The sequence below is a fragment of the Hypanus sabinus genome, chromosome 23 (genome assembly GCF_030144855.1).
Source record: "Hypanus sabinus isolate sHypSab1 chromosome 23, sHypSab1.hap1, whole genome shotgun sequence".
In the NCBI taxonomy this organism is placed as follows: domain Eukaryota; kingdom Metazoa; phylum Chordata; class Chondrichthyes; order Myliobatiformes; family Dasyatidae; genus Hypanus; species Hypanus sabinus.
In genome coordinates, this window is record NC_082728.1 from 11,301,472 (window position 1) to 11,327,560 (window position 26,089).

A 26,089-nucleotide genomic window follows, 5' to 3' on the forward strand; every position below is an offset into this window, starting at 1 on the left:
CACGAGCAAAACTTCCCTTAAACAATATTGGTGCTCCTATAGTTTGGGTCAGAGATTATACTAAAATACTAGGATATACCAGGAATGCTTAAAAATCTTAACACATTCTTCTATTGATTTAAACTCTCGCTTTACAGTTAGTTTTTTAAACAAGCTGATGGTGTTCTTGACAAATACCTTAACAGAATTGATTTGTTGACAGTTTTTTTTAGAAAGTCCTAATTACTACCTCTTCTATTTGTTCTTAAAGTATCTGTGGAGCTGGAGCATTTCTTAATATTGGTTTCATCAAGCTTGAAGCTTTTTTTAAAAATCACATGAAGATTCTAAAATTGTTCCATTGAAGTCTACAAATTTGAACATAGAACAGTGCATCACAATTTAAGCCATTCGGCCCATAATGTTCCAAATTTCAACCTACTCTAAGATCATTCTAACCCTTCCCTTTCCACATAGCTCTCCATTTTACTAGCATCCTTGTGCCTATCTAAGAGCCTCTTAAATGTCCCTACTGTATACCTCTATCACCACCCATGGAATCACATTCAACACATCCACCACTCTGTGTAAAAAAAGAACTCACCTTGATATCCTTCCCTTATACTTTTCCTCTAATCACTTTTAAATTATTGCCCATTGTATTAGCCATTTCACCTTGGAGGAAAAAGTCTTTGGCTACCAACTCTATCTATGCCTTAATCATTAATCATTGATCATCTTATGTTCTGTCAGATTGTGATTGTAAAATCATCTTCTATGCTTTTATCAAGTCACCTCTCATTCCCCTTCACTCCAAAGACAAAAACCCTAGCTTGCTCAGCCTATCTTCATAAGACATGTTCTTGTGAATTTTGGAGGTGGAATACAATGCCCAGATCTTACTAGATCGTGTGAGCGAGGAGGAATTTCTACCCCATTTTGTTTGCGAAGTCATTGCGAGGTAAATATTTACATAAAACAATGGAAGTGTGTGAATAATTTCTCTTACTCAAATAACCAAAGCATTTTCTTCTTAGACCCAGCAAAGGGAATTAACTGCGCGGCATGTGAAGGAAACTGAAAAGGAAATGAGTCAACGATTAAGAGTGCAAAAGGAGCAATATGAATCAACTATTCAACGGCATCTAACATTCATTGATCAGGTGAAATCTCTTTACATTTGGCTTCATTTTACACTCAATCTTACCTGAATAAAAAGATCCTCAATTAGGCAAGATAACCTACAATCAGAATGGTGAAACAGAAAACTGATGATTTAACAATGCACATTGTTTTTCCTTGTTAGATGGTCTGGTGCCTGTAGTATTTAATAGGGTTAAGATTGTACTTTTGTTTCAGATAGTGTTATTTTGGTCTCTGCAAACTATGTTGTTGTGATTGAAGTGACAAAGTCAGAGTTGAGTTTATTGTCATATGTGTGTACAGTTGCAGTGAAAAACTTGCTTGCAGCAGTGTCATAGGCACATAAAATCATATAATCAGCACTCATGAGTAAAACTTGAATGAAACAATAAAGAGCACAATTAAAACAAAAGTCGATCTTAGTATAAAGTGATCAAAATGACAAATTTGAATAGTATCCTAGTCTCTTCCTTTTATTTGATGGGTTCTGCTTTCTTTAACTTGCAGTTGAGATAGTGATATTCTGGTGTTAAACTCCTTATTCTGGAATGCATATTTTATTTTTCTGGGAATCTCCTATTTGTCTTCAGGAAGAAGAGAGGATCACTGTGGAAATGCAGGGCTGTTTGAACTGGAACAGATTATTTCTCATGCCTCCCAAGAACAAGGACTTTGTATCAGTATCACAATGGAATAAAGGGAATTCCAGAGGCGTGAGAGAGGAGCTTGCCCAGGTGGATTGGAGGGGGATACTGGTAGGGATGATAACAGAACAGAGGTAGCTGAAGTTTCTGGGAATAGTTTTCAAGACGCAGAATAGATATGTCTCACTGAAGAAGTTCTCAAACAGCAGGGCTAGGGAACTGTGGTTGACAAGGGAAGTTAAGGGCTGCATAAAAGCCTAGGAAAGGGCATATAAAGTAGCAAAAGTGAATGGGAACTTGGATGATTGGGAAGCTTTTAAAATCCAACAAAAGGCAACTAAAAATCTATAAGAGGGGAGAAGATGAAGTATGAGGGCAAACTAGCCAATAATATAAAGCAGGATACTAAAAGTTTTTTCAGTTATATAAAGGATTAAAGGGCGCTGAGAGTTGATATTGGACCACTGGAAAATGATGCTGGTGAGGTAGTAATGGGGGATAAAGAAATGGCCGATGTACTTAACAAGTGCTTTGCTTCAGACTTCACTGTGGAAGACACTAGCAGTGTGCCAGAGCTCCGTGAGTGTCAAGGAGCAGGAGTGAGAGCCTTTGCTACTACAAAGGGAAAAGTGCTCGGCAAACACAAAGGTCTTTAAGTGGATGTCACCTGAGCCAGATGGACTGTATTCCAGGGTCCTTAGAGAATTTGCTGAAGATATAATGGGTGCATTGGCCATGATCTTTTAACAAGCAGTCGATTCTGGCATGGTCCCAGAGGACTGGAGGATTGCAAATGTCACTCCACTCTTTAAGAAAGGAGAAAGACAAAAGGGAGGAAGTTATAGGCCAGTTAGCCTAATCTCAGTGGTTGGGGAAGTGTTGGAGTCCATTATTAAGGACGAGGTTTTGGGGTACTTGGAGACTAATGATAAAGTAAGTCAAGGTCAATAGAGAAATCTTGCCTGACAAATTTGTTGAGTTTCTTCGAGGAAGTAACAAGCAGGGTGGACAAAGGAGAGGCAATGGATGTCATTTACTTGGATTTTCAGAAGGTGTTTGATAAGGTGCCACACGTGAGGCTGCTTAACAAGATAAAATCCTATGGTTTTACAGGAAAGATACTGACATGGATAACAGAATGGCTGACAGGCAGGAGGCAGCAAGTGAGAATGAAAAGAGCCTTTTCTGGTTGGCTGCTGGTGGCTAGTGGTGTTCCTCAGGGAGTGCTACTTTTCACATTGTTTGTCATTAATTTATATAATGGAATTGGTGGCTTGGTGGCAAAGTTTGCGGATGATATGAAGATAGATTGAGGGGTGGGTAGTGCTGAGAAAGCAATGCGATTGCAGCAGGACTTAGACAGATTGGCAGAATGGGCAAAAAATGGCAGATGGAATACAGTGTTGGGTAATGAATGATAATGCATCTTGGTAAAAGGAACAGTAGTGCAGACTGTTGACAAAATGTGGAGAATATTTAATCATCAGAGGTGCAAAATGGACAGGAGTCTTGTGCAAGACTCTTGGAAGGTTAATTCACAGATTGAGTCTGTGGTAACAAAGGCAAATGGAATGTTGATATTTATTTCAAGGAGAATAAAATATAAAAACAAGGAGGTAATGCTGAAGCTTATAAGACATTAGTCAGGCCGCACTTGAAGTATTATCAACAGTTTGGGGCCCCTTATCTCAAGAAAGGATGTCATTGGAGTGAGTCCAGAGGAGGTTCACAGGGATGATTCCGGGATTGAAGGGGCTAACATATGAGAAATATTTGGCTGCTTTGGGCCTGTACTCACTGGAATTTAGAAGAATGCATGGGATCTCATTGAAACGTACTGAATGTTGAAAGGATTAGATAAAGTGGATGTGGAGAGGATGTCCAGAACTAGAGGACACAGACTCAAAATTGAGAAGAGACCTTTTAGAACAAAGTAAGAAGGAATTTTTTTAGCCAGAGAGTGGTGAATCTGTGGAATGCTTTGCCACAGATTACAGTGGAGACCAAGTCTGTTGGTATATTCAAAGAAAAAGTTGATAGACTCCTGATTGATTGGGGCATTAAGACATATGGTGAGAAGGCAGGTGTATGGGGCTGAATGGGATCCAGGATCAGCCATGTTGAAATATCAGAGCGGACTCAATGGGCTGAATGGCCTAATTCTTTTCTAATGTCTTATGGACATTTGCGGCCCTCAAAGCAGTTTAATAAACCCAATGATCCCATTTACTTCCCTGTAACCAATTGTCCCACTCTACCGCTACCATCCACCTGCATGGCATGTAATTTATGGTGGACAATTTACTAACTAATCACCATGTCTTTGGGGATGTGGGAAGAAATCTCAAAATCTGGGGGATGCTCCGAAGCCACTGGAAGCATGTGCAAGTTCCACTCCATCTCTCCTATTGTATTTCAGGTCAAAGACTTTGTGTCATGATCATGAAAAGATGAAGATTAAAATATTTTAAATTGCAGAGAAAGGGACATAAGATTGAGAGAACTAGAATGTCAAGACACAGCTCATTACTACTGCAATGCTGGGCGAAGAATCCTGGAGATATTCCTTTTGTCCTAATTGTCCAATTAGTAGCCTCTCTACCCCTCATCTCTTTCCCATTCCCAGTGAGCATGCTTTGGTTTGTAGTGTTAATACTGTATCTCTTTCCACAGATGCTGCCTGATCTGCTCAGTGTTTCTGGAATTTTCTGCTTTTATTTCAGTCAAAGTATCTGCTTTTTTTTTGATTTACATAGGAAATATAATGCTTCAAAAGTTATGAATTAGTGTGGTTTATTTTCAATTTGGGTGAGGATAACAAAGCGAAGGTTGACTGATGATCTAATAGAAGCCTTTAGAAGTATAAAATATTAATTGTAGAAACAGTATATTTTCTTTTGAAGAAATAATTTTAATTAAAATGCTGAGAAGTGTTGTAGGCAGATAAAAAGGTTAGGCAAATGCTTGATGGAGAAGAGAATAAGGGACTGTGCTGATCAAAGTACATAAAAAAAGACTCGGTGAGGCTTCAGCAATGTGTAAATGTTGACATGAGATGGTTGGGTTATTTGACCTGTTCTTTGCTGCACTTTCTGTGTAACTCTGTCAAGTGTAACTGTTGAGCACTCTGCAGTTAGTATGCTGTAATGTGGCTCATTTTGAAGCAGTCAATGCATGTGCACATAGCTTTGTATGACCGTTTTCTCCATATACAATGTTGGAAAATGCATGGCCACGCACTTTGGTAGTAGAAATAAATGTGCAGACTATTTTCAAAATGGGGAGAAAATCCAAAAATCTGAGATGCAAAGGGACTTGGGAGACCTTGTGTAGAACACCTTAAAGGTTAACTTGCAGGTCGTGTCTGGTGAGGAAGGCAAATGCAGTGTTAGCATTCATTTTAAGAGGTCTGGAATACAAGAGCAGAAATGTGATGCTGAGGCTTTATAAGGCACTGGTGAAGCCTCACCTGGAGTATTGTGAACAGTGTTGGGCTCCTCATGTAAGAAGGGATGTGCTGACACTGGAGAGGTTTCAGAGGAGGTTCACAAGGATAATTGAAAGGCCTAGACAAAGTAGATGTTGAAAGAATATTTCCCTTGGTGGAGGAGTCTAGGACGAGAGGGCACAGACTCAGGATAGAGGGACATCAATTTAAAACAGATGCAGAGAAATTTCTTAAGTCAGAGGGTGGTGAATTTGGGGAATTTATTACTACAGGCAGCTGTGGAGGCCAAGCTGTTAAGTGTATTTAAGGTAGAGCTTTACACGGCATCAAAGGTTATGGGGAGAAGGCAAGGGAGTGGGGCTGAGGAGGGGAGAAAAGGATCAGCCATGATTGAATGGTGGAGCAGACGATGGGCCAAATGGCCTAATTCTGCTCCTATGTCTTATGTTGGAAACCCTCCACTATAGTCCATCCTCACCCAAAACAGAGGCCTAAAAGTTAGTCTGTGATTAGATTACAGTGTGGTGGGGGGGGGATGGAGAAGAAAAGGATTTTTGGTTGATCCAGCCAGGATCTTTATTGACATCACTAATAATATTCTCTGATGCTAATCATTGAGACAAGCTCAAAAGCTTCAGAATGACTTGAGTAGAAATGGATAACAATATTTTCTCATTGCAGCAACAATTCAGTTGCCCATGTAAGAGGAAGCTCACCCTTGCAGTTGTACACTTAATCATCTAAGGTTAAAAACCTTTTTTGTGCAAACACAGTAGTTGCTGGTTGCTGAAATCTGAACTAAAAGCAGAAAATGTTGGACACCTTCAGCATATTGAGTGACATCTGTGGAAAGGGAAACTGAATTAACATTCGGTTCACACTTTACTGGCTCTAACGAAGAACTTTTGCAGCCTGGGTAAGTCCGTATCTCTTTGTGCAGAATGTGAGGTTGCAGCCCCTTTGAGTTTTCCAGTGGTGTGTTCCTCAAATTCTGCTGGCACTTCAGCTCCATGCTCCCACTCCTTGAGCACCTGGTACAGAAACTGCAGTGGGGTGTAAGTGGCCTACTCAAGGGTAGAAATAACTTGCTCAAGTGGCTCTTTTGTTGATCTGGTCCTTGACCTGACAAAGATGGCTATTCATAGATCCAGATTGCAAGCCTTTGTAAGGTCTGTCAGTGCTGTTTGCTTGCTCTTCACTGGTTATGTTTATAGTGAAGTGTCCTCAGAGAGGCAGCTTGCCAGCATTTTTTGTTTTTAATTGGTTAGTTGTTGACTTCAGGAAGGGAGACCATGGACATGCTCCTGTCTATATCAATGGTGCTGAGGTCAAAAAGATTGAGAATTACAAGTTCCTAGGAGTGGACATCCTGGTCCAATCTTTTTGAGGTTGTTCATGATTAAAAAAAAGTTTATTCATGTCCTCTTTGAACCTCACCAATTTTTATCTGTGCATCTATCTGTATGCATCGTGGCTTGGTACGGCAACTGCTCTGCTTATGACCACAAGAAATTGCAGAGAGTTGTGGACAAAGCTTAGAACAGAATGAAAACTAGCCACCCTTCCATGGATTCTGTCTACACTTGCTGCCTCAAGAAAGCTGCCAGCAGAATCAAAGACTGCCATCCACCCCAGAGTTTCTGTCTTCTCTGCCCCTCCCATCAGACAGAAGATATAAAAGCCTGAAAGCACATATCAGCAGGCTCAAGGCCAGCTTCTATATGCTGTAAAAGACTATTGAACAGTTCCTAGTACATTAAGGTGAACTCTTGACATTATTATCTACCTTTTTATGATCTTGCAATTATAAAATCTGTTTTCACTGTACATTCTCTGTAACTGAAATTCTTTATTGTTCATTCTGTTATTGATATGCCTTCCACTGCTGTAATGAATTGATCAGCATGCAGAACAAATTTTTCATTGTACTTTGGTATATGTGGTAATAATAAGCTGTGACCTTGGGAATGAAGAGTGTTTGGTGGCTCTGGGTCTGTACTCACTGGAGCTTTGAAGAATGAGTGTGGACCTCATTGAACTCTATTGAATATTGAAAGGACTAGATAAAGTGGATGTGGAGATAATGTTTTCTATGGTAGAAGAGTCAAGGACCAGAGTGAGCAGCCTCGGAATAGAAGGATGTCAATTTAGAACAGAGATGAGGATGAATTTCTTGAGCCAAAGTGTAAGGGAGTAGGAAAATTTGTGGAATTCATTGCCACAGCCTAATGTGGAGGCCAAGTCATTGAGTGTATTTAAAACAGAATGTATTTTAAAAAGATTCAAAGATTCATTTATTATCAAAATACACAACTTTGAAATTCTTCTCCAGATAGCCACGAAACCAAGAAAAAAAAAGAACAGCAACATGATCATTGACCCCCAAATCCCCCCTCCCCTGCACAAAAGAAAACTGAGAACGATCGGGTGAAAAGCACAGAATATAAAAAACTATAAGACTGGAAATAAAAGTTCATAGTCCAAATCCATATCCATATCCAAAAACACAGAATACCTCAGTAACATCTTCCATCCAGCACAGCGACAGACCACACAGTCTCCCTTCTCTGGCAGCAGAGTGATCCCTCCAGCAATTAAAAGGCAGACAGCCCACACTTACCTTCTGCATTCTCCTCAATGCTTCAATCTCTCTCATTGCTTTAATCGGTGAAAAATGGAAGCTTTAATTAGCAAAATGAAATTGGCTTATGCTTTTCCCGTCCCCTCAGTAGCCTCCTTGCCACAAGGCTTGTTACTTCCCAGAATCCTGTTGAAAACATCCTGTTGAAAAAAGCACTGGATCACACAATCTCCAAACTGCAAATCACATACTCTTAACAGTTCCAGAAACACATTCAAGATGAAAAACAGGCGTAAAAGACATAAAATTAATGAAATAAATAGTTTTGTGGCCTATCCAGAAAATTACAACTGTGGAAGCTTTTTACACAGGTGCCATCTTGACCAGAAGGGCGTCAAAGCTTACAGGAAGAAGGCGGGTGAATAGAGTTGAGAGGGATAATTATCAGCCATGATGGAATGGTGGAGCAGGCTTCATGGGGACAAATGGCCTAATTTTGCATCTGTGTCTTATGGTCGAAACCAATTTACCAATTTTATTATTGTATTTTACTTTAATGCTTCATATTTGGTCCACCTTGCTAGGTTGCATGACTTTCAAGTAGTAGGTTTTGAAGTAATTCAAAGTTAAAGCAAAGGATCTCTTTGAATGTTGGTGAGAGCTAAATTTAAGTTTATTTTCTACTTAATGCCCTGCTGCTTTGATAGCAACTTTCTGAGTTTTTTTTTATTTATTCTCAACAGCTGATAGATGACAAGAAAGGGTTAAATGAAAAATGTGAGTCTGTGGTAAATGAACTGAAGCAGGTGGACCAGAAATACACTAAGAAAATCCAGCAGATGCAGGATCAGCATGACGTGGTGAGCATTATGAGCACTGTCTAAATGAAGTCACATTTAATATACATATGGCCCAGCCACTGAACAGATGTATTAATACTCCACACAAACCTCTTTCTGCCTTACGTCATCACCCCCTGTCAGAATATGCTTTTATTTCTTTCTTATTGTCTCTTTGCCCCAACTAGTTCTCTATAATTCATCTCAATTACTTCCTGTGATTCCACGTTCAAACCACTCTTTAGATAAAGATGATTTTCTATAAATCCCTTATAAGATTTCGAATAACCTCTTCTCAGGCTTCCAGTCGGGTACAGGTATCTGTGTATACCACCAGACCAGGTGTCATACCTGACGAAGATGGCGGAGTTTATCATCACAACGTTGGTTAAAATCGATATCTGTACCCAGCTGAAAGCCCAAGAAGAGTTTATTGGTCATATACGCTAGGAAAGTACTAATTCCTTTTTCCTTTTAAGATTTATCACTGACTGTCGTATTTAGTTTTAAACTCCTCGAAAATGATAACATTCTATTGTTCAGAGTCCCTTTATAATTTTAATCCTGGTTTTGTCCTTTTAATCTCTTATTTGCTCTTTTTCTGTTTCTTTTCCATTCATTAAATTATATGGAGACCAGAACTCTTTCTTTAACTTTATCGTCAAGATACGGTTCTATATTTTTGGAATAAATTCTCAGATTTTGTATTTTATTTCCCTAAAATAAACTCTTGAGTTTTGTTAGCTCTTGTTATGAAGTTGTTAACCTGCAATGCCACTTGTGCTAACTTGTGAATCCTAATCTTTGGATTACTTTTGATCCAGCACACAAATTTAAACTCTCATATTTATAAAAAGATATTTCATGACGTGTGAGCTGTTACGTACCCCGTAACTGGGTGTCTTACCAGCAAAGATAGAAGTGTCCGTTGGAGTCTGGTGATGCTATTTTCAACAGTATTTATTTGTAAAAATATACAAAACAATATCAATGCAAATATACAGATAACATATGTTAGCAATACTAAACCTAAAAGTGCAGGTATAATAATAATCAATAATAAAACAAGCTCTATCATTGTTTAGGGGATAATGAATTGTCAGATGGAAATATAAAGTTCAGTTCACTTCATGCAGGCTGCGGTAGTTGTCGGTTGATGTGTTGCAATTGTTGGAGAGAGAGAGAGAGAGACGAGAGAAAGAGAGCGCGCAAACAGTAACAGCTACAGTCTTTGCCAACCTTCCCTTACGATTTCGATCCGTCGATGTGTCGTCGTTGTGGCCATTCAAGTGTGACCCTCTCCGTCCTTTAGCTAGACCATTCTTCCATGGTGGACTCATCACCCAGGCAAGGGTGGACACACACATAAGCCCCCACCAGTCTCGCTATAAACACTGTGAGTTAAAATTTACCGACCCTTCGTTCAGTCTCCGATGTCCCACACTGTCTCATGGGTTTCTGCTGCACACTAGCGTTTCTCCTGGTGCATTTGAGGGGTGTTACCCCAGACCTCACTTTAATCCCCACTCACGGGGTCTCGGGTGTCAATCAGGTTGGGATGATGTAACCCATCAAACCAGCCCACTCTGGTTGTCCCCTGAGGGGTTTCAATGAATAGAACAGTACCAAGCAAACAATCCTTCTCCAAAAGACAATAGCAGTAAATCTCCTCTTTTGTCGCTAGCAGACGATCCACCCTGGGTAACTCTTAGCTGTGTGTCTCTCTCATTAACTTTCATGAGCTGTTATCAATAACAACTGCCCTGGCAGATTTCCTTTGTCTCTCTTACTTCCTTGATAACAGCATCGAAATAGTAGCGATTTGCGATTCTCCAAAAGGCTGGGGGAGGGGGGGGCATGGCCGACTCTGCACTCTTCTGCCCATCACAGTTGTTCATCCTTCGTAACAGAGCAAAGATAAATCTGATTCTGGTTGTGGATTGAGAGTGGGAAGGGGGCAGTGAGGGGCAATAATCATGGTGGGAAAAGGGAAAGGGGAGAGTGGAGGGAGTGGGAAGCATCAGAGAAACATTTTGTAATGATTAATAAACCAGTCATATGGAATCAAGTGATCTTGCTTGACGTCTCAGGGCTGGTTGTGTCTGCAACTGCACCATGCCCCCCCCATCCTGCCCTTGGCATTCTTTCTCTGCAACCTCTCCCACACCCTCCTATGGTGCTCCAACCTCACCATTCCCAACATCCTTTGCACAGTACTGTAGATTGAAATTTATTTACAGAAAAAGATAAACAGTCTACATTTCAGGCTGAGACCCTTCTTCGGGGCTACCTAGGATGAAGGGTCTCAGCCCAAAATGTTAATTGCTTATTCCCCTCATAGATACTACCTGATGTGCTGAGTTCCTCCAGCATTTTGTGTGTATTGCTGAAAATTTCCAGCATCTGCAGAGTCTCTTTTGTTTTTAAAATTTATTTGCTTATTTTATGCATCCATTCTGCAAGTTTGCTGATGCTGTTTTTCAGGTTTTTTTTGTTCTGAATCACCGCAATCTCTTTGGTTGTTGATTCCCCAAATCTCACCTGCTTTTATTTAAATATAATTCTCTTAAATTATATTTAATTGAATGCTTTTTGGAAGTCCATCTTTTATATTTTGCATGTCTACTCTTTATACTTAAAAGAAATCAACAGGAATATTTAACATGAACTTTTGAAACATAGAAAGCCTACAGCACAATACAGGCCCTTCGGCCCACAAAGCTGTGCTGCATATGTCCTTATCTTAGAATTTACCTAGGGTTACCCATAGCCCTCTATTTTTCTAAGCTCCATATTCCTATGCAGAAGTCTCTTAAATGACCCTATCATATCCGCCTCCACCACTGTCACCGGTCCATTCCACGCATTCACCACTCTCTGCGTAAAAAAAAAAAACACTTACCCCTGACATCTCCTCTGTACCTACTTCCAAGCACCTTAAGACTGTACCCTCTCGTGTTAGACATTTCAGCTCTGGGAAAAAGCCTCTGACTATCCACACGATCAATGCCTCTTGTCATCTTATACACCTCTATCAGGTCACCTCTTATCCTCCTTCGCTCCAAGGAGAAAAGGCCAAGCTCACTCAACCTATTCTCACAAAGCATGCCTTCCAAACCAGGTAACATCTTTGTAAATCTCCTGTGCACCCTTTCTATGGTTTCCACATCCTTCATGTAGTGAGGCGACCAGAACTGAGCACAGTACTCCCAAGTGGGGTCTGACCAGGGTCTTATATATCTGCAACATTACCTCTCAGCTCCTAAATTCAGACCCATGATTGATGAAGGCCAGTGCACCGTATGCCTTCTTAACCACAGAGTCGATCTATTTCACATTCACAAGTTCCACACTCATGATTTTTCATTATGTTATTGATTGCTAAGGATTTTCTAGAACATCTTTGAGCAAAGCTATTAGAATCCTCATTACTTCTGTTGTTAAGATTATTGATTTATTGGCCCCTGAATTTGTTCTTGAAATTGGGAATGACATTAGCTATTGACTAGTTCTGCCAGTATGTCCATTGTTAAATCAGAGTCATTTTGGTTATTGGTGGCACTTACAGCATAATTCAGTTTATGCCAGATTTCTTTAAATGCAAACAACAATTAAAAAAAGCCATCCATAAACTTGGACTATTTTTTGCATCTTCAAACTTCTAGAGAAATATTATATGAAACAAAAAAGAACCAATATTCTCACCTACTACATTTATTATACATTAATTTATATAGTTAATAAGTACTATATATATAGTATAATTTATACTTTGTGCATACTGTTCTACAAAGAATTCAATCATTTAACTTAGAGACTTTGAAGTTTAGGAGTATTTCTATGTGTACCAACTGAGAATCACCATATCCATTGCCATCAAATAATGTCTTTCTTTCCCCTGAATAATTTTCAAAGTAGCTGTTTTCTTAATTTTTTATGGTGTCACCAAAACTATCCAAAGCCTGTAAGCTCTTACTATTGTTACTGAATCCATTTAGTTTGATTGACATCAGAACATAATTTATTGCCATAGCAGCAGGTAAATAACTCACTGAATAACTTACTTATACTCCAAAAGAAAATAGGAGAGAGAGATGGATAACTAATATTCCAATGTATGAATTAGGAGTAAGAATCCACACTCAGCCCCCAAGCCTGTTCTACCACTTGTGTGATCATTTCTGATCTTAATGTTACCTTAGTTCTGCATCATAATGTTTTACTGAAAATGTCCTGAAGAAGGGTCTCAGCCTGCAACATCGACTGTTTATCCATTTCTATAGATGCTGAATATCATTTTATAGTTGCAGAGAATGTACAGTGCTGGAAGTCAAAATGCAAGGTGATAATGGAATAGATTATACGGTCAAGAGTCCATCATAATGTACTTGGGGACTGTTCAATAGTCTTATAACAGCAGGATAGAAGCTGTTCTTGAGCCTGTCGGTATATGCTTTTGGGATTATGTATCTGCTACCTGATTGCAATTACAATTTAACTTTTTTTTAAGAAAAATTAGCATTGCTAAGCTAAACACACATATCCTTTGGTTTATATATCTTTCCACTGGAAATAAATGTTTTTGTTATAATTGAATTTATAATTTTGGTTATACTCCACTGCAACACTGAAGGAGAACTTCACTGTCAAAAATACTGTCTTTTAGATAAGATGTTAAGCTGAGGTTCTGTCTGGTGCCCAGCAGGCCTAAAGGATCTTTTGATTCTATTTCAAAGATATAAAGACCTTTTTGTTTTATTCCTGTCATTCATTATTTTCGAAATGCAGGGTTTCTTGTAACATCCTTGCAATATTATTTTGTTTGCAGGAAATCAAGAAGTTAAAAGAACTAATGAGTGCAACAGAAAAAATCCGCAGAGAGAAATGGATAGATGAGAAAACTAAGAAAATTAAAGAAATTACTGTAAAAGGTATCAACATATAAAATTGTCCGTTCTAATCAAAATTCAGAATCAGGTTTATTATCACTGGCAAATGACATGGAATTTGTGGTTTTTCGTTAGCAATACAATACAATATATAAAATATACTATAAATTACAGTAAGAAATATATATTAAAATTAAATTAGTGCAAAAAGAGAGCAAAATAATGAGGTAGTGTTCATGGGTTCATTGGCCATTGAGAAATCTGATGGCAGAGGGGAAGAGCATCCTGATCATCAGTGGGCATTTTGTGAGTAGCCACTACCAATGATGGAACATGATGGGCTGCTCTTTACTTCACTGGATGACTGCAATAGTGACAACTCTCATGAATCTTTATACCATATGGGACCACAGATCCTGCTTGATGAAAACTTGATCAACATTCATATACTATCTTCTTCCCAAATCTTGCACAACAGGTGCAACATGTATCAGGTATAAACATATCACAACTCTCCCACCACCACCCGAACATACAATCTGTATCATTATAAAAAGGACGAAGGCACTAGACATCAAATTGCCATCAAAGTTGCACGCCATACTGATTTGAAAATACATTCAGTAGTCACTTTAGTAGGTACACCTGTACACCTGCTTGTTAATGTGATATAAGTGACTTTGACTATGTAATGATTGTTGGTGCCAGATGGGGTGGTTTGTGTATCTCAGAAACTGCTAATTGACTGAGATTTTCACGCATGCCAATTCCTAAAGTTCGAGAGAATGGTGCAAAAGGCAAAAATACACCCGGTGAGTGCCAGTTCTGTGGGTGAATGAGAAAATTCATTTGTTAATGAGAGAGGTCAGAGGAGAATGGCCAGACTGGTTCAAGCTGAAAGGAAAGCAACGGTAACTCAAATAACTACGCATTGCAGCAGTGGTGTGCAGAAGAGAACCACGCATTGAATCTGGAAATGGATGGGCTACAGCAGCAGAAAAGCACATTGGGTTCCACTCTTGCACCTAAAAGAGTGGCCACTGAGTGAATACCTCTGGTCCTACCTTTACCTATATTCTGGTACTCTCTCCTAACAACACTAAGTATTGTCACTAAGTATGGGCATTTTAGGTGGGCAATTAATGGACAGATCCCAGAAATGAGTAACAAGAGATAAAAACTGTAGTTGTAATCTGTGTCACAAACAAGAGAAAGTCTGTAGATGCTGGAAATCTGAGCAGCACACACAAAATGCTGGAGGGACTCGTAGGCCAGGCAGCATCTATGGAAAAGAGTACAGTTGATGTTTCCAGCTGAAGCCCTTTGGCAGGACTGGAGTAAAAATGCTGAGGAGTAGATTTAAAAGATGAGGGAGAGGAGAGAGGGCCATCAGGTGAAAGGTGAAACCTAGAGGGGAGGGATGAAGTAAAGAGCTGGGAAGTAGATTGATGAAAGAGACAGAAGGCCTTGGAATAAAGAAAAAAGAGGAAGGAGCACCAGAGGGAGGTGATGGATGGGCAAAGAGATGAGGTGGGAGAAAAGAGAATGTGCAATTGTGAAGGTGGTGGGGGGGGACATTACCAGAAATTTGAGAAATTGATGTTCATGCCATCAGGTTGGAGGAGACCCAACCTAAGTCTGGCCTCATCACGAAAGTGCAGGAGGCCATGGATGGTCAGATTGTAATGGGAATGGGAAGTGGAATTAAAATGGGTAGCCACTGGAAGATTCCGTTTGTTCTCACAGATGGAGCGTAAATGCTCAGAAGCAGCCTCCCAGTCTTCATTGGATTTCACTGATGTACAGGAGCCCATGCAGGGAGCACTGAACACAGAAAATAACCCCAACAGACTCACAGTTGAATGTTTAGGGCCCTGGATGATAGTAAGAGAGGAGGTGTAGGGGCAGGTGTTGCACTTGTTCCACTTGCAAGGATAAGTGCTGGTAGGGAGAATGGGCAATGGAATCGCATAGGGAGTGATCCCTGCAGAAAGCAGATAGTGGGGGGGGGGGGCAGGGAAAGATGTGCTTGGTGGTGGAATCCCATAATTTGTATTTCCTTGAAATGAGCTGCTCTGTACACTTCAGTATATACATTTTGCAAATGTGTTGGGGAGAAACGCTGATTTAATTAAATGGGCATCTTCCCTATTTAGAATATAAAATCTTAGTTTTCACAAAATGCTATCTTCCTGTTTCTCCCGTGTTAAACATGAAAACATTTTCTTCTTGTGCAAAGATTGGACCTTCATGCAAATAAAAGCCTGTAAGCCTTTTCCTGGCAGTCGTGGAGCTGAGAATTGGTAGCTTATAATTAATCAATTCATCCTAACTAGGTGACCTCAGTCATCTATTCAAGCCCAAGAAGAGCTTTTTACTCAATACCCACATGACTAGGAAGGCAATTGATCGTCACATCCTTGCCTAGTCCACACCTTTGTCCTCCCCCAGTTATTCCTCTGATATCTTGTGTCACCTTCCACTTACTCAATGTTCTGACCTGCTCAGTCATCGTCCTTGTGAACATGCATTTTGTCTCCCAATCCTTGTATGTCTAGCCCTAAGAACCGAGGCCAGCTCTGTTACGAATGTGCCACAACTCTGAGGGGCCGAAGGGTACAAAGTAGCCCCCTCCTTTGTGAGGATCACAAGATCGCTATTAATTCGGGTCTGGGACCCAGGAAGTGAGAGAGAGAGACATCCAGAATACCCAAGGCTTGGAATGTGTCCTGGCCTCCGCAAGACAAAGCCACGGATAACGGCCATTGTCTCTTGGAGACGGAATTGTATATTGAGTGCTGTACTATTCATTGAAGCCCTCAGGAGATGACCAGAGTGGGCTGGTTGAGGGATTGCATCATCCCAACCTGATTGACATCTGAGACCCCATGAGTAAGGATAAAAGAGGGTCTGGGGAACAACCCCTTTAGACGCACCAGGATAAACGCTAGAAGTCCCATGACAGCATTTAATAGCGACAGCCAGTGGGGCTCGCATGCGTCTTTTTCCTTTGCCTAGGAATTGGCGGGCTTACCACGGAAGAACGGCTTAGCTAAAGGACCGGCTACACCAACGGAACTCTCGAAGGATCGACATCATAAAAAGGAAAAGCTGGCAAGTGATCACAATAGCATTAGCTTCAATATAATTATGGAGAAGGACAGGACAGGACCAAGAGTTGAGATTTTTGATTGTAGAAAAGCTAACTTTGAGGAGATGTGAAGGGATTTAGAGAGAGTGGATTGGGTCAAGTTGTTTTATGGGAAGGACGTAATAGAGAAATGGAGGTCATTTAAGGGTGAAATTATGAGGGTACAGAATCTTTATGTTCCTGTTAGGTTGAAAAGAAAGGTTAAAGGTTTGAAAGCACCATGGTTTTCAAGGGATATTAGAAATTTGGTTTGGAAAAAGAGGGATGTCTACAATAGATATAGGAAGCATGGAGTAAAGGAATTGCTCGAGGAATATAAAGAATGTAAAAGGAATCTTAAGAAAGAGATTAGGAAAGCTAAAAGAAGATACGAGTTTGGTTTGGCAAATAAGGTGAAATTAAGTCCGAAAGGTTTCTACAGTTATATTAAAAGCAAGAGGATAGTGAGGGATAAAATTAGCCCCTTAGAGAATCAGAGTGGTCAGCTGTGTGTGGAGTCGAGGGAGATGGGAGAGATTTTGAACGATTTCTTCTCTTCGGTATTCACTAAGGAGAAGGATATTGAATGAGTAAGGTGTGGGAAACAAGTAAGGAAGTTATGGAACCTCTGACAATTAAAGAGGTGGAAGTACTGGCGCTTTTAAGAAATTTAAAAGTGGATAAATCTCCGGGTCCTGACAGGATATTCCCCAGGACCTTGAGGGAAGTTTGTGTAGAAATAGCAGGAGCTCTGATGGAGATCTTTAAGATGTCATTAGAAACGGGGATTGTGCCGGAGGATTGGCGTATTGCTCATGTGGTTCCATTGTTTAAAAAGGGTTCTAGAAGGAAGCCTAGCAATTATAGACCTGTCAGTTTGACATCAGTGGTGGGTAAAATAATAGAAAGTATTCTTAGAGATAGTATTAATAATTATCTGGATAGACAGGATCTGATTAGGAGTAGCCAGCATGGATTTGTGAGTGGAAGGTCATGTTTGACAAACCTTATTGAATTTTTTGAAGAAGTTACGAGGAATGTTGACGAGGGTAAGGCAGTGGATGTAGTCTATATGGACTTCAGCAAAGCCTTTGACAAATTTCCACATGGAAGGTTAGTTAAGAAGGTTCAGTCATTAGGTATTAATGCTGAAGTAATAAAATGGATACAACAGTGGCTAGATGGGAGATGCCAGAGAGTAGTGGTGGATAATTGTTTATCGGGATGGAGGCCGGTGACTAGCGGGGTGCCTCAGGGATCTGCTTTGGGCCCAATGTTGTTTGTAATATACATAAATGATCTGGATGATGGGGTGGTAAATTGGATTAGTAAGTATGCCGATGATACTAAGGTAGGAGGTGTTGTGGAAATAAGGTGGGTTTTCAAAGCTTGCAGGGAGATTTATGCCGGTTAGAAGAATGGGCTGAACGTTGGCAGATGGAGTTTAATGCTGAGAAGTGTGAGGTTCTACATTTTGGCAGGAATAATCCAAATAGGACATACAGGGTAAATGGTAGGGCATTGAGAAATGCAGAGGAACAGAGAGATCTAGGAATAACAGTGCATAGTTCCCTGAAGGTGGAGTCTCATGTAGATAGGGTAGTGAAGAAGGCTTTTGGAACGCTGGCCTTTATAAATCAAAGCATTGAGTGCAGAAGTTGGGGTGTAATGTTAAAATTGTACAAGGCATTGGTAAGGCCAAATTTGGAATATTGTGTGCAGTTCTGGTCACCGAATTATAGGAAAGATATCAACAAATTAGAGAGAGTGCAGAGCCGATTTACTAGGATGTTACCTGGGTTTCAGCACTTAAGTTACAGAGAAAGGTTGAACAAGTTAGGTCTCTATTCATTGGAGCATAGAAGGTTGAGGGGGGATTTGATCGAGGTATTTAAAATTTTGAGAGGGATAGATAGAGTTGACGTGAACAGGCTGTTTCCATTGAGAGTAGGAGAGATTCAAACTAGAGGACATGATTTGAGAGTTAGGGGGCAGAAGTTTAAGGGAAACACGAGGGGGTATTTCTTTACTCAGAGTGATAGCTGTGTGGAATGAGCTTCCTGTAGAAGTAGTAGAGGCCAGTTCAGTTGTGTCATTTAAGGTAAAATTGGATAGGTATATGGACAGGAAAGGAGTGGAGGGTTATGGGCTGAGTGCGGCTAGGTGGGACTAGGTGAGATTAAGAGTTCGGCACGGACTAGGAGGGCCGAGATGGCCTGTTTCCGTGCTGTGATTGTTATATGGTTAAGTCTCTAAAATCTCTCTCTTGACTGCAGCCTGAATGAACTGAGTGACTTTTATATTTCCATCAGACAATACATTATCCCCTAGACAACGATAGAGCTTATTTCTTATTGATTATTATTATACCCACACTTTTAGATTTAGTATTGACGACGTATATTATCTGTATGTTTGCATTGATATTTTGTGTATTTTTACTAATAAATACTGTTAAAAATAGTACCATCAGACTTCAACAGACCTCTCTAAAGTGACCCAGTTACGGGGTTCGTAACAGCTCCAAATTACAAATTAAGTTTGAAGTCAAATATTTTAACCTCAACTTCTGATGCTCCCCAGCATCTGTGTTTTGTCTTCTTGCCTTTGTAATATGCCTTTGTCAAAAGGCAATGCCTCAGAAAGTCAGCATCCATACTTAACTGCCCCCAAGTCATGCCTCTAATTACTGCAGTCAGAGAGGAGGACATATTGGATCCTAAAGACAAAGACTCAAATGTTTTAGAAGCAAAATCTTCCCCTCCACCATCAGATTTCTGAACCCATGAGTACTACCTCACTATTATTGTTCTCTTTTTGCACTATTTATTTTCACGTATATTTCTTATTATAATTTAGGGTACTTTATGTATTGCACTGTACTGCTGCCGCAAATGACATATATCAGTGATAATCTGATTCTGATTTTTGTAATAGCTGAAATGAGGTGTTTTTATATAAGAAGCTGTAAATAGTATAATTTCATTTCAATAATATTTTCATTCCGTAGCATTACTCACAGACATATATAACTGAAGTGTTTGACTTCCAGGCTTGGAACCAGAGATTCAGAAGCTAATAGCTAAACACAAGCAGGAAATAAAAAAACTAAAGACGTTGCATGAGGCTGAACTTGCGCAGTCTGATGAACGTGCAGCTCGTCGGTACATCAGGCAGACTGAAGAACTGAGGGAGCAGCTGGAGAAGGAGAAAGATGACCTCTGCCAGAGGGAGCGAGATCTTGCCAGGCAGAGGTTTGAGGAAAATTGAATTAAATTGTTCCTGCCACTTGAGTCCAATGTTGTCTACTTTATGAGTTTGCATCAGCTTTATTCCTTGATATCTATGATTTTATTTTAGACCTTGAATATTACTAGGATTTATACTTCAAACTTGCATTTGGTCATAAAAGCTCTTTGCACCTGATTTTAGATATAGATTATTTGACCATTCTAAATGTTTTCTGATACTCTGAGGAAGGCACACAAGAAAGAACAACTTTAAACTAGAGTTTTGTTTCATTAAAAAATATATAAAATATCAAATTGTGCTGATGCATTAATTTTTTAAATTAAATACTTAGAAATTTGTTGACTAGCAACATAAGTATTGAAGACCTTCTGTGTGCCCTTCCAATTTTATTAACATGACTTCTTACAAATTGATGTTGTGAATGCCATGATAAGGCAAATTCAGCCTTTTTGGCTTCTGTGTTGAACTTTTTAAAATGAATGTTTTCTATATATAATACAGTCCAACTCATTGGCTTGTTTTCTTCTGTGTAGTTGGCACATCTTTGCAATATTAAAAAGAAATAGGTATTACCTTATTTGCATTGAACAATGAAATTGATCGCTGCTGTGTGTCGACAGATACGAGAAGCAGCTTGAACAGGAGGAACAAGCTATCCAGCAACAGCGAAGGAGAATGTATGCTGAAGTGTCCGAAGAGAAAGAACGCCTGAATCTGCAGGCAGCTCGGTGAGTTGACTCTGTAATTGGGACCTTAAGTAGAACTTCAATACTCTTTTCATCCATTTCAATCTCACAAGGGAGTTGACGGCTTGAGTTATAGAAAAAGGTTGAAAACATTAAGACTTCATTCCCTGTAGTGTAGGAGACTGAGGGGAGATTTCGGCAGAGGTATAAAAAATTATGAGAACGTTTGGATAGGTTAGCAAGCAAGCTTTTTCCACTGAGTGGGTAAGACTAGAATTAGAGGTCATAGGTTAAAGGTGAAAAGTGAAATATTTTAGGGGAATCTGAGGAGAAACAACTTCACTCAGAGGGTGGTGCAAGTGTGGAATGAACTGCTAGTGGAAGTGGTGGATGCAGGTTCAATTGCAACATGTAAGAGAAGTTTGGACGGGAGGGGTAGGGACCAAGTGCGGGTCAATGGGACTAGACAGAATAATAGTTTGGCATGCACTGTATGGGCTGAAGGGCCTGTATCTATGCTGTTAGTGCTCGATGAGTCTTGATTCTCTTCTGAAAGATCATTTTCCTGTGAGGGTACTTTGCACAGCACTTTAACCCACTGCTACTTAACCAACCCAAATAGAATAGTTTAGTGACTCATCCTGAGAGTTCAAATATGTAAGGTCTCGTATTTCCACCCTTTGCCTTCTAGCAGGAACTAATAGGGGCTAAAAGTCAAGACCAATTTGTGTCAGTGACATCCCTCATGAAGTCATTAACTCTACTGACTTGGACTTGGTGGGTTGAATGACCCCTTGAGCTGTAACGAGTCTGACTTCACTCTCTAGCAATAAGGCATTACAAAAGAAAATGTACTGAGCTTGTATGCTATATATCACATTGATTATTCTTTTGGATTTAAATGACATTGATAGAACACTGTTGTTTGAAATGGTTCTTTCCTTTTAAGCACATGATATTTTACAGATATTTGGTTATTTTTATAAAGGCAACGAGCAGAGTTGGATGAGCTACGAAGTCAGCTGGAGGAGAACTGTTCCCTTGTAACAAAAGCCCTTAAAGAGGAATTTGAAAAAACAAAGGAAGAGCAGGAGAGAAGGCACCAGGTAAAATTCTCTTGGGATATATATGTAAGGGCTGGGTCAATACTAGTATGTTAATAATGCTTGGAAATATTTCTTCTTGGAACCTTTTGTGCAGGAAATAGATGGTGACTGATACGGGTCTGTTAGAAGTCATTGAGTAGCAGGGCATTATACAGCAATGTAACAAACAATCTGCTAGAGAAACATAACCAATCCTACTGCAGGATTTCAGCCTGGAGTACAGACAATTCCTTCTCCCCCCTCCACAGATTCTGTTCAATCTGCTGAGTTCCTCCAGCAAATAGTTTTTTGCTCCAGATTCCAGCATCTGCAGTCCTGTGTGTCTCCAATAATACAGCAGGATTTGATCCTTGGATGGCCCTTGCATGTATTAATAACATTAACCCACTCATCCCTTTGACCCAGTTCTGCCAGTTCATGAGATAAGAATCAGAATAATATTTATTATCACTTTCGTGCTATGTTTTACAGCAGCAGTATGGTGCAAGCCATAAAAAAATACCATGTTACAGTTGGAAATATATATGAAAAAGTGCAAAAATAATGAGTTAGTGGTGTTATTACTAATATATATAGTGAAATTTGTTGTTTTGTGGCACAGTGCAATACATACAATATGGCATAAGTTACAATACAAAATATATTTTAAAAAATTAAGTAGTGAAGTAGTGTTCATTGTTCAGAAATCTGATGGCAAGTGGGAAGAAACTATTCCTAAAATGTTGAATGTGGGTCTTCGGGCTCCTGTACCTCCTCTGTGATGGTAATAATGAGAAGAGGGTGGTGCAGGTCCTTAATGACAGATGCTGCCTTTTTGAGACATCGCCTTTTGAAGATGTCCTGAATGGTGGGGATATTATTACTGATGTGTGCTTTCATGTCTCAAAACTTGGCTCCTTATCACTTTGTTCCCTTGTCTAATTACTGAGATACTGTTTACTGCTATTGTGGGAAAAATCTCTATGAAGTAGAGCTTCAGGATTTGAAGGCTGCTAATATAATACCCTTATTGAAAGAAGGTGAAAGGATTAGGTTACTTAATTACAGGCCAGTCAATCTAATGTAGGCAATGGATAAACTTGATTGATCTAAAAATTCTGATGTTAACAATGAATTAGCACAACTTAGTCAAGGACCTTCAGCAAAATTTGATAAGTGTCAACAACACTCCTGTGGATCTGGACTCATTTTATGCAAATCCAGTAGCATTTTGGATTCAGTTACTGACAGTCATCTTTTGAAATTTTGTTCCTATTGATATGGTCAAGTTTAAGCTTTAAAGCTGCTGTCGAATTTGAACCCCTGCCTCTGGATCAATCTACGTTACTGAAGTGGTTACAGCCAATTGTGCCACCGTTTCCCAAGGATTTTAGCAGGCTGTTTGGCAGATATTTGGGTGGCACGGTAGCATAGTGGTTAATACAACACTTTACTGTACCAGTGACGTGGGTTCAATTCTCATGGTTGCCTCAAAGGAGTTTGTATAGTTCTCCCCATGACTACATGGATTTCCTCCAGGTGCTCCAGCTTCCCCTCTCAATCCAAAAAAGTACCAGTTGATTGGTCATTGTAAATTGCCCCGTGATTAGGCTGGGATTAATTTGGAGGATTGCTGAGCAGAAAGAGCTGGAAGAGTCTAGTCTGTGCTGTATCTCAATAAATAAATAAAAAATAAATATTAAGTGCAAATGTGGTTCACAATAGATAGCCAGTGACTAAATAGTTACTGTTGCCCCACAGATGCCAACACCCTATTTGTGACACACTGGAATTTCCAGCAAGCACTTGTGCTTAATTTTTCTAAGATGCTAGAATAAGTTCCTCTTCAGGATTTCCTAAGGGCTTTTGGCCTGATGGTTCAGAGTAAGTGTATTATCAAAGTATGTTTATGTCACCGTATATTCCCTTAAGATTAAGTTTCTTGGGGGGGGGGGCGTCACGTGATGACGTAGGATCGAAACGTTGGGAATCCAGCTCCCTCGTAAAAAGTAATGAAATAGGGTTTAAATGAAGAAGAGTTAACAAATACCTACTAGAAACTATTTATAAGCAACTCAGGATTATCTTTTGATATGGCTCCTAAATTGAAACAGAAGAAAGCTACTACTTCGAAGACTGTGCAAATCGGCGGGGAAAAAGGCCTAACCGTCTCGGCGAAGCCTCAGACTCAAGTTGGATCTCCTCCCGGTGAAGTGCATGGCACTTCTGATGATGCGGGACAGGAAGTTGCAGCAATGTCGGCTGTCTCTAAGAAGAAACGGCAAGAACAACGCATGCTTGAAAGTATGCATGAACAGATATTAACAAGACTACAAATCCCAGCTACAGCTGGAAGTGAAATTGGAAGTGAATCGGAAGTAGAATCAGACTCTTTGGGAAATTCAGAGGAAGAAGAAGAGGAAAAGAAGGAAGAGATTAAAGGAGACATAAAAGATATCCTGATATATATGACGAATGAATTAAAAGCTATAAGAAGGATGCAGAATACACTCGGTAATGTGGTGGAAAAACAAAAGAAGACGGATAATAAAGTTAAAGAGATGGAAGTAAAAGTGGAAGAAAATACTGAAAGAATAGATAAGATATAAGACAATAATCTTGCCTGGACAATAGAAAGAAAACAGATGTTGGAAAAATGGATGCGCTTGAGAACTCTAGTAGATGAAATAATATTAAAATTGTTGGTCTTATGGAAGGTACAGAGGGAGAAAATCCAATAAAATTCTTTCAAGAATGGATTCTGAAAATTTTGGAAATGAAAGAAGGAAGTCAAGTAATTGAAATTGAAAGAGCACACAGAGCTTTAAGACCACGACCTCAACAAGATCAAAATCCAAGATCAATTTTGATAAAATGCTTAAGGTACCAAGATAAAGAAATGATCTTGAAGGCAGCTTCTCAAGGTGCTAAAAAGAGAAATGGGTCATTGATAATAGAAGGGAAAAGAGTTTTTTTTTATCCAGACATAAGTTATGATCTTCTGAAGAGGCGGAAGGAATTTAATCCAGTTGAAAAATCTTTATGGGAAAAGGGCTATAAATTTTTATTGAGTTACCCAGCAAAATTGATAATTTTCCTGGATAACGAAGAAAGAAGTTTTTTCATTGACTACCAGAAAGCGGAGAAATTTGTACAAGAATTACCTGATGTCCATGAAGAGGAGTAAAGTATTATAGAAATGAAATGGACTAATGATGAAGACTGAAACAAGGTTGGACTTGATGGACATTTATAAAGAAAAAAAATAGTCGAGGAGTATTAATTGGGAGTAGAGACATTAATTATTTTCTTTTTTTTCTTCACTAATATATTTTCATTTTTTTTTTTGCGGGGGAGCTGGAGGAGCTCCTGATCGATGGCTGTGAGTTTCACGTGTACAATCATGGCGATTGCCATGACCCGTAAAATGGGGGGGGGGTAATGTTGTGTTCTTTTTAATTGCAAAATTAGTGGGGGGGTATTTTGTTTTTTTTTATATATTAGTTATCTTTCTATTTTTCTTCTTTTTTGCCTGGATGGTTGGGGAGAGACTCATAGCAACATGGAGAATTTTAAAGAGTTCCCAAAATTATGAATGATTAATTTACTTAATTTTTTAAGTTTTAATGTTGATGGAATTAATGGACCTGTGAAAAGAAAAAGAGTTTTAACATATATTAAGAAAATGAAAGGAGATATAGCTTTTTTACAAGAAACACATTTAACAGAAACAGAACATAAGAAATTAAAGAGAGATTGGGTTGGAAATGATGGATGATGTTACCAATAACATTAATAGGTAGAGTTAATGCTGTAAAAATGAATATATTTCCTAGATTGCAATATTTATTTCAAACTTTACCAATACAATTACCTCAGAAGTTTTTTCAAGAACTGAATAAATATGTAAGGAAATTTCTTTGGAAAGGAAAGATGTCAAGAATATCATTGGAAAAATTGACATGTAAATTTGATTTAGGAGGGTTACAACTTCCAAATTTTAAGAATTATTATAAAGCAAATCAACTTAGATTTATTGCGTCTTTTTTTGATGAAGAAAAACCGGCACGGATTAGAATAGAATTAGATAAGATAGGAGAAAACATACCAGAAGATTTTATATATAAATGGGAATCCAAATGGATACGGGAAAAAGAAGAATCTCCTATATTAAGGCACTTGATTGATTTATGGAATAAGGTAAATATGGACGATGAGATAAAGAAATCTTTATTAGCAAAATGAACTTTAATTCAAAATAGGCTTATTCCTTTTACAATGGATAATAAACTTTTACATAATTGGTTCCAAAAGGGGATTAAATATATAGGTGATTGTTTTGAAGGAGGTATATTGATGTCGTTTGATCAATTAAAAAATAAATATAAAATATCAAATAACACTTTTTTCTGT

The 26,089-nt window shown here is 39.1% G+C and overlaps 1 protein-coding gene across 7 annotated transcripts in view; it reads left to right on the forward strand.

Annotated features, from left to right (window-relative positions):
- cep131 (centrosomal protein 131) overlaps positions 1 to 26,089 on the forward strand; it is a 147,429-nt gene that overhangs the window by 81,007 nt on the left and 40,333 nt on the right. For 5 of the 7 annotated variants that reach the window (XM_059948375.1, XM_059948374.1, XM_059948376.1 and 2 more), the window contains 6 exons: positions 1,017 to 1,142; positions 8,539 to 8,655; positions 13,463 to 13,565; positions 19,706 to 19,907; positions 20,526 to 20,633; positions 21,580 to 21,697. In XM_059948375.1, coding sequence (XP_059804358.1) covers positions 1,017 to 1,142; positions 8,539 to 8,655; positions 13,463 to 13,565; positions 19,706 to 19,907; positions 20,526 to 20,633; positions 21,580 to 21,697 — 774 coding nt within the window. Of the gene's footprint in view, positions 1 to 1,016; positions 1,143 to 8,538; positions 8,656 to 13,462; positions 13,566 to 19,705; positions 19,908 to 20,525; positions 20,634 to 21,579; positions 21,698 to 23,437; positions 23,561 to 26,089 lie in introns of all 7 variants that reach the window. The other 2 variants (XR_009507578.1, XM_059948377.1) reach the window with 2 other exon arrangements.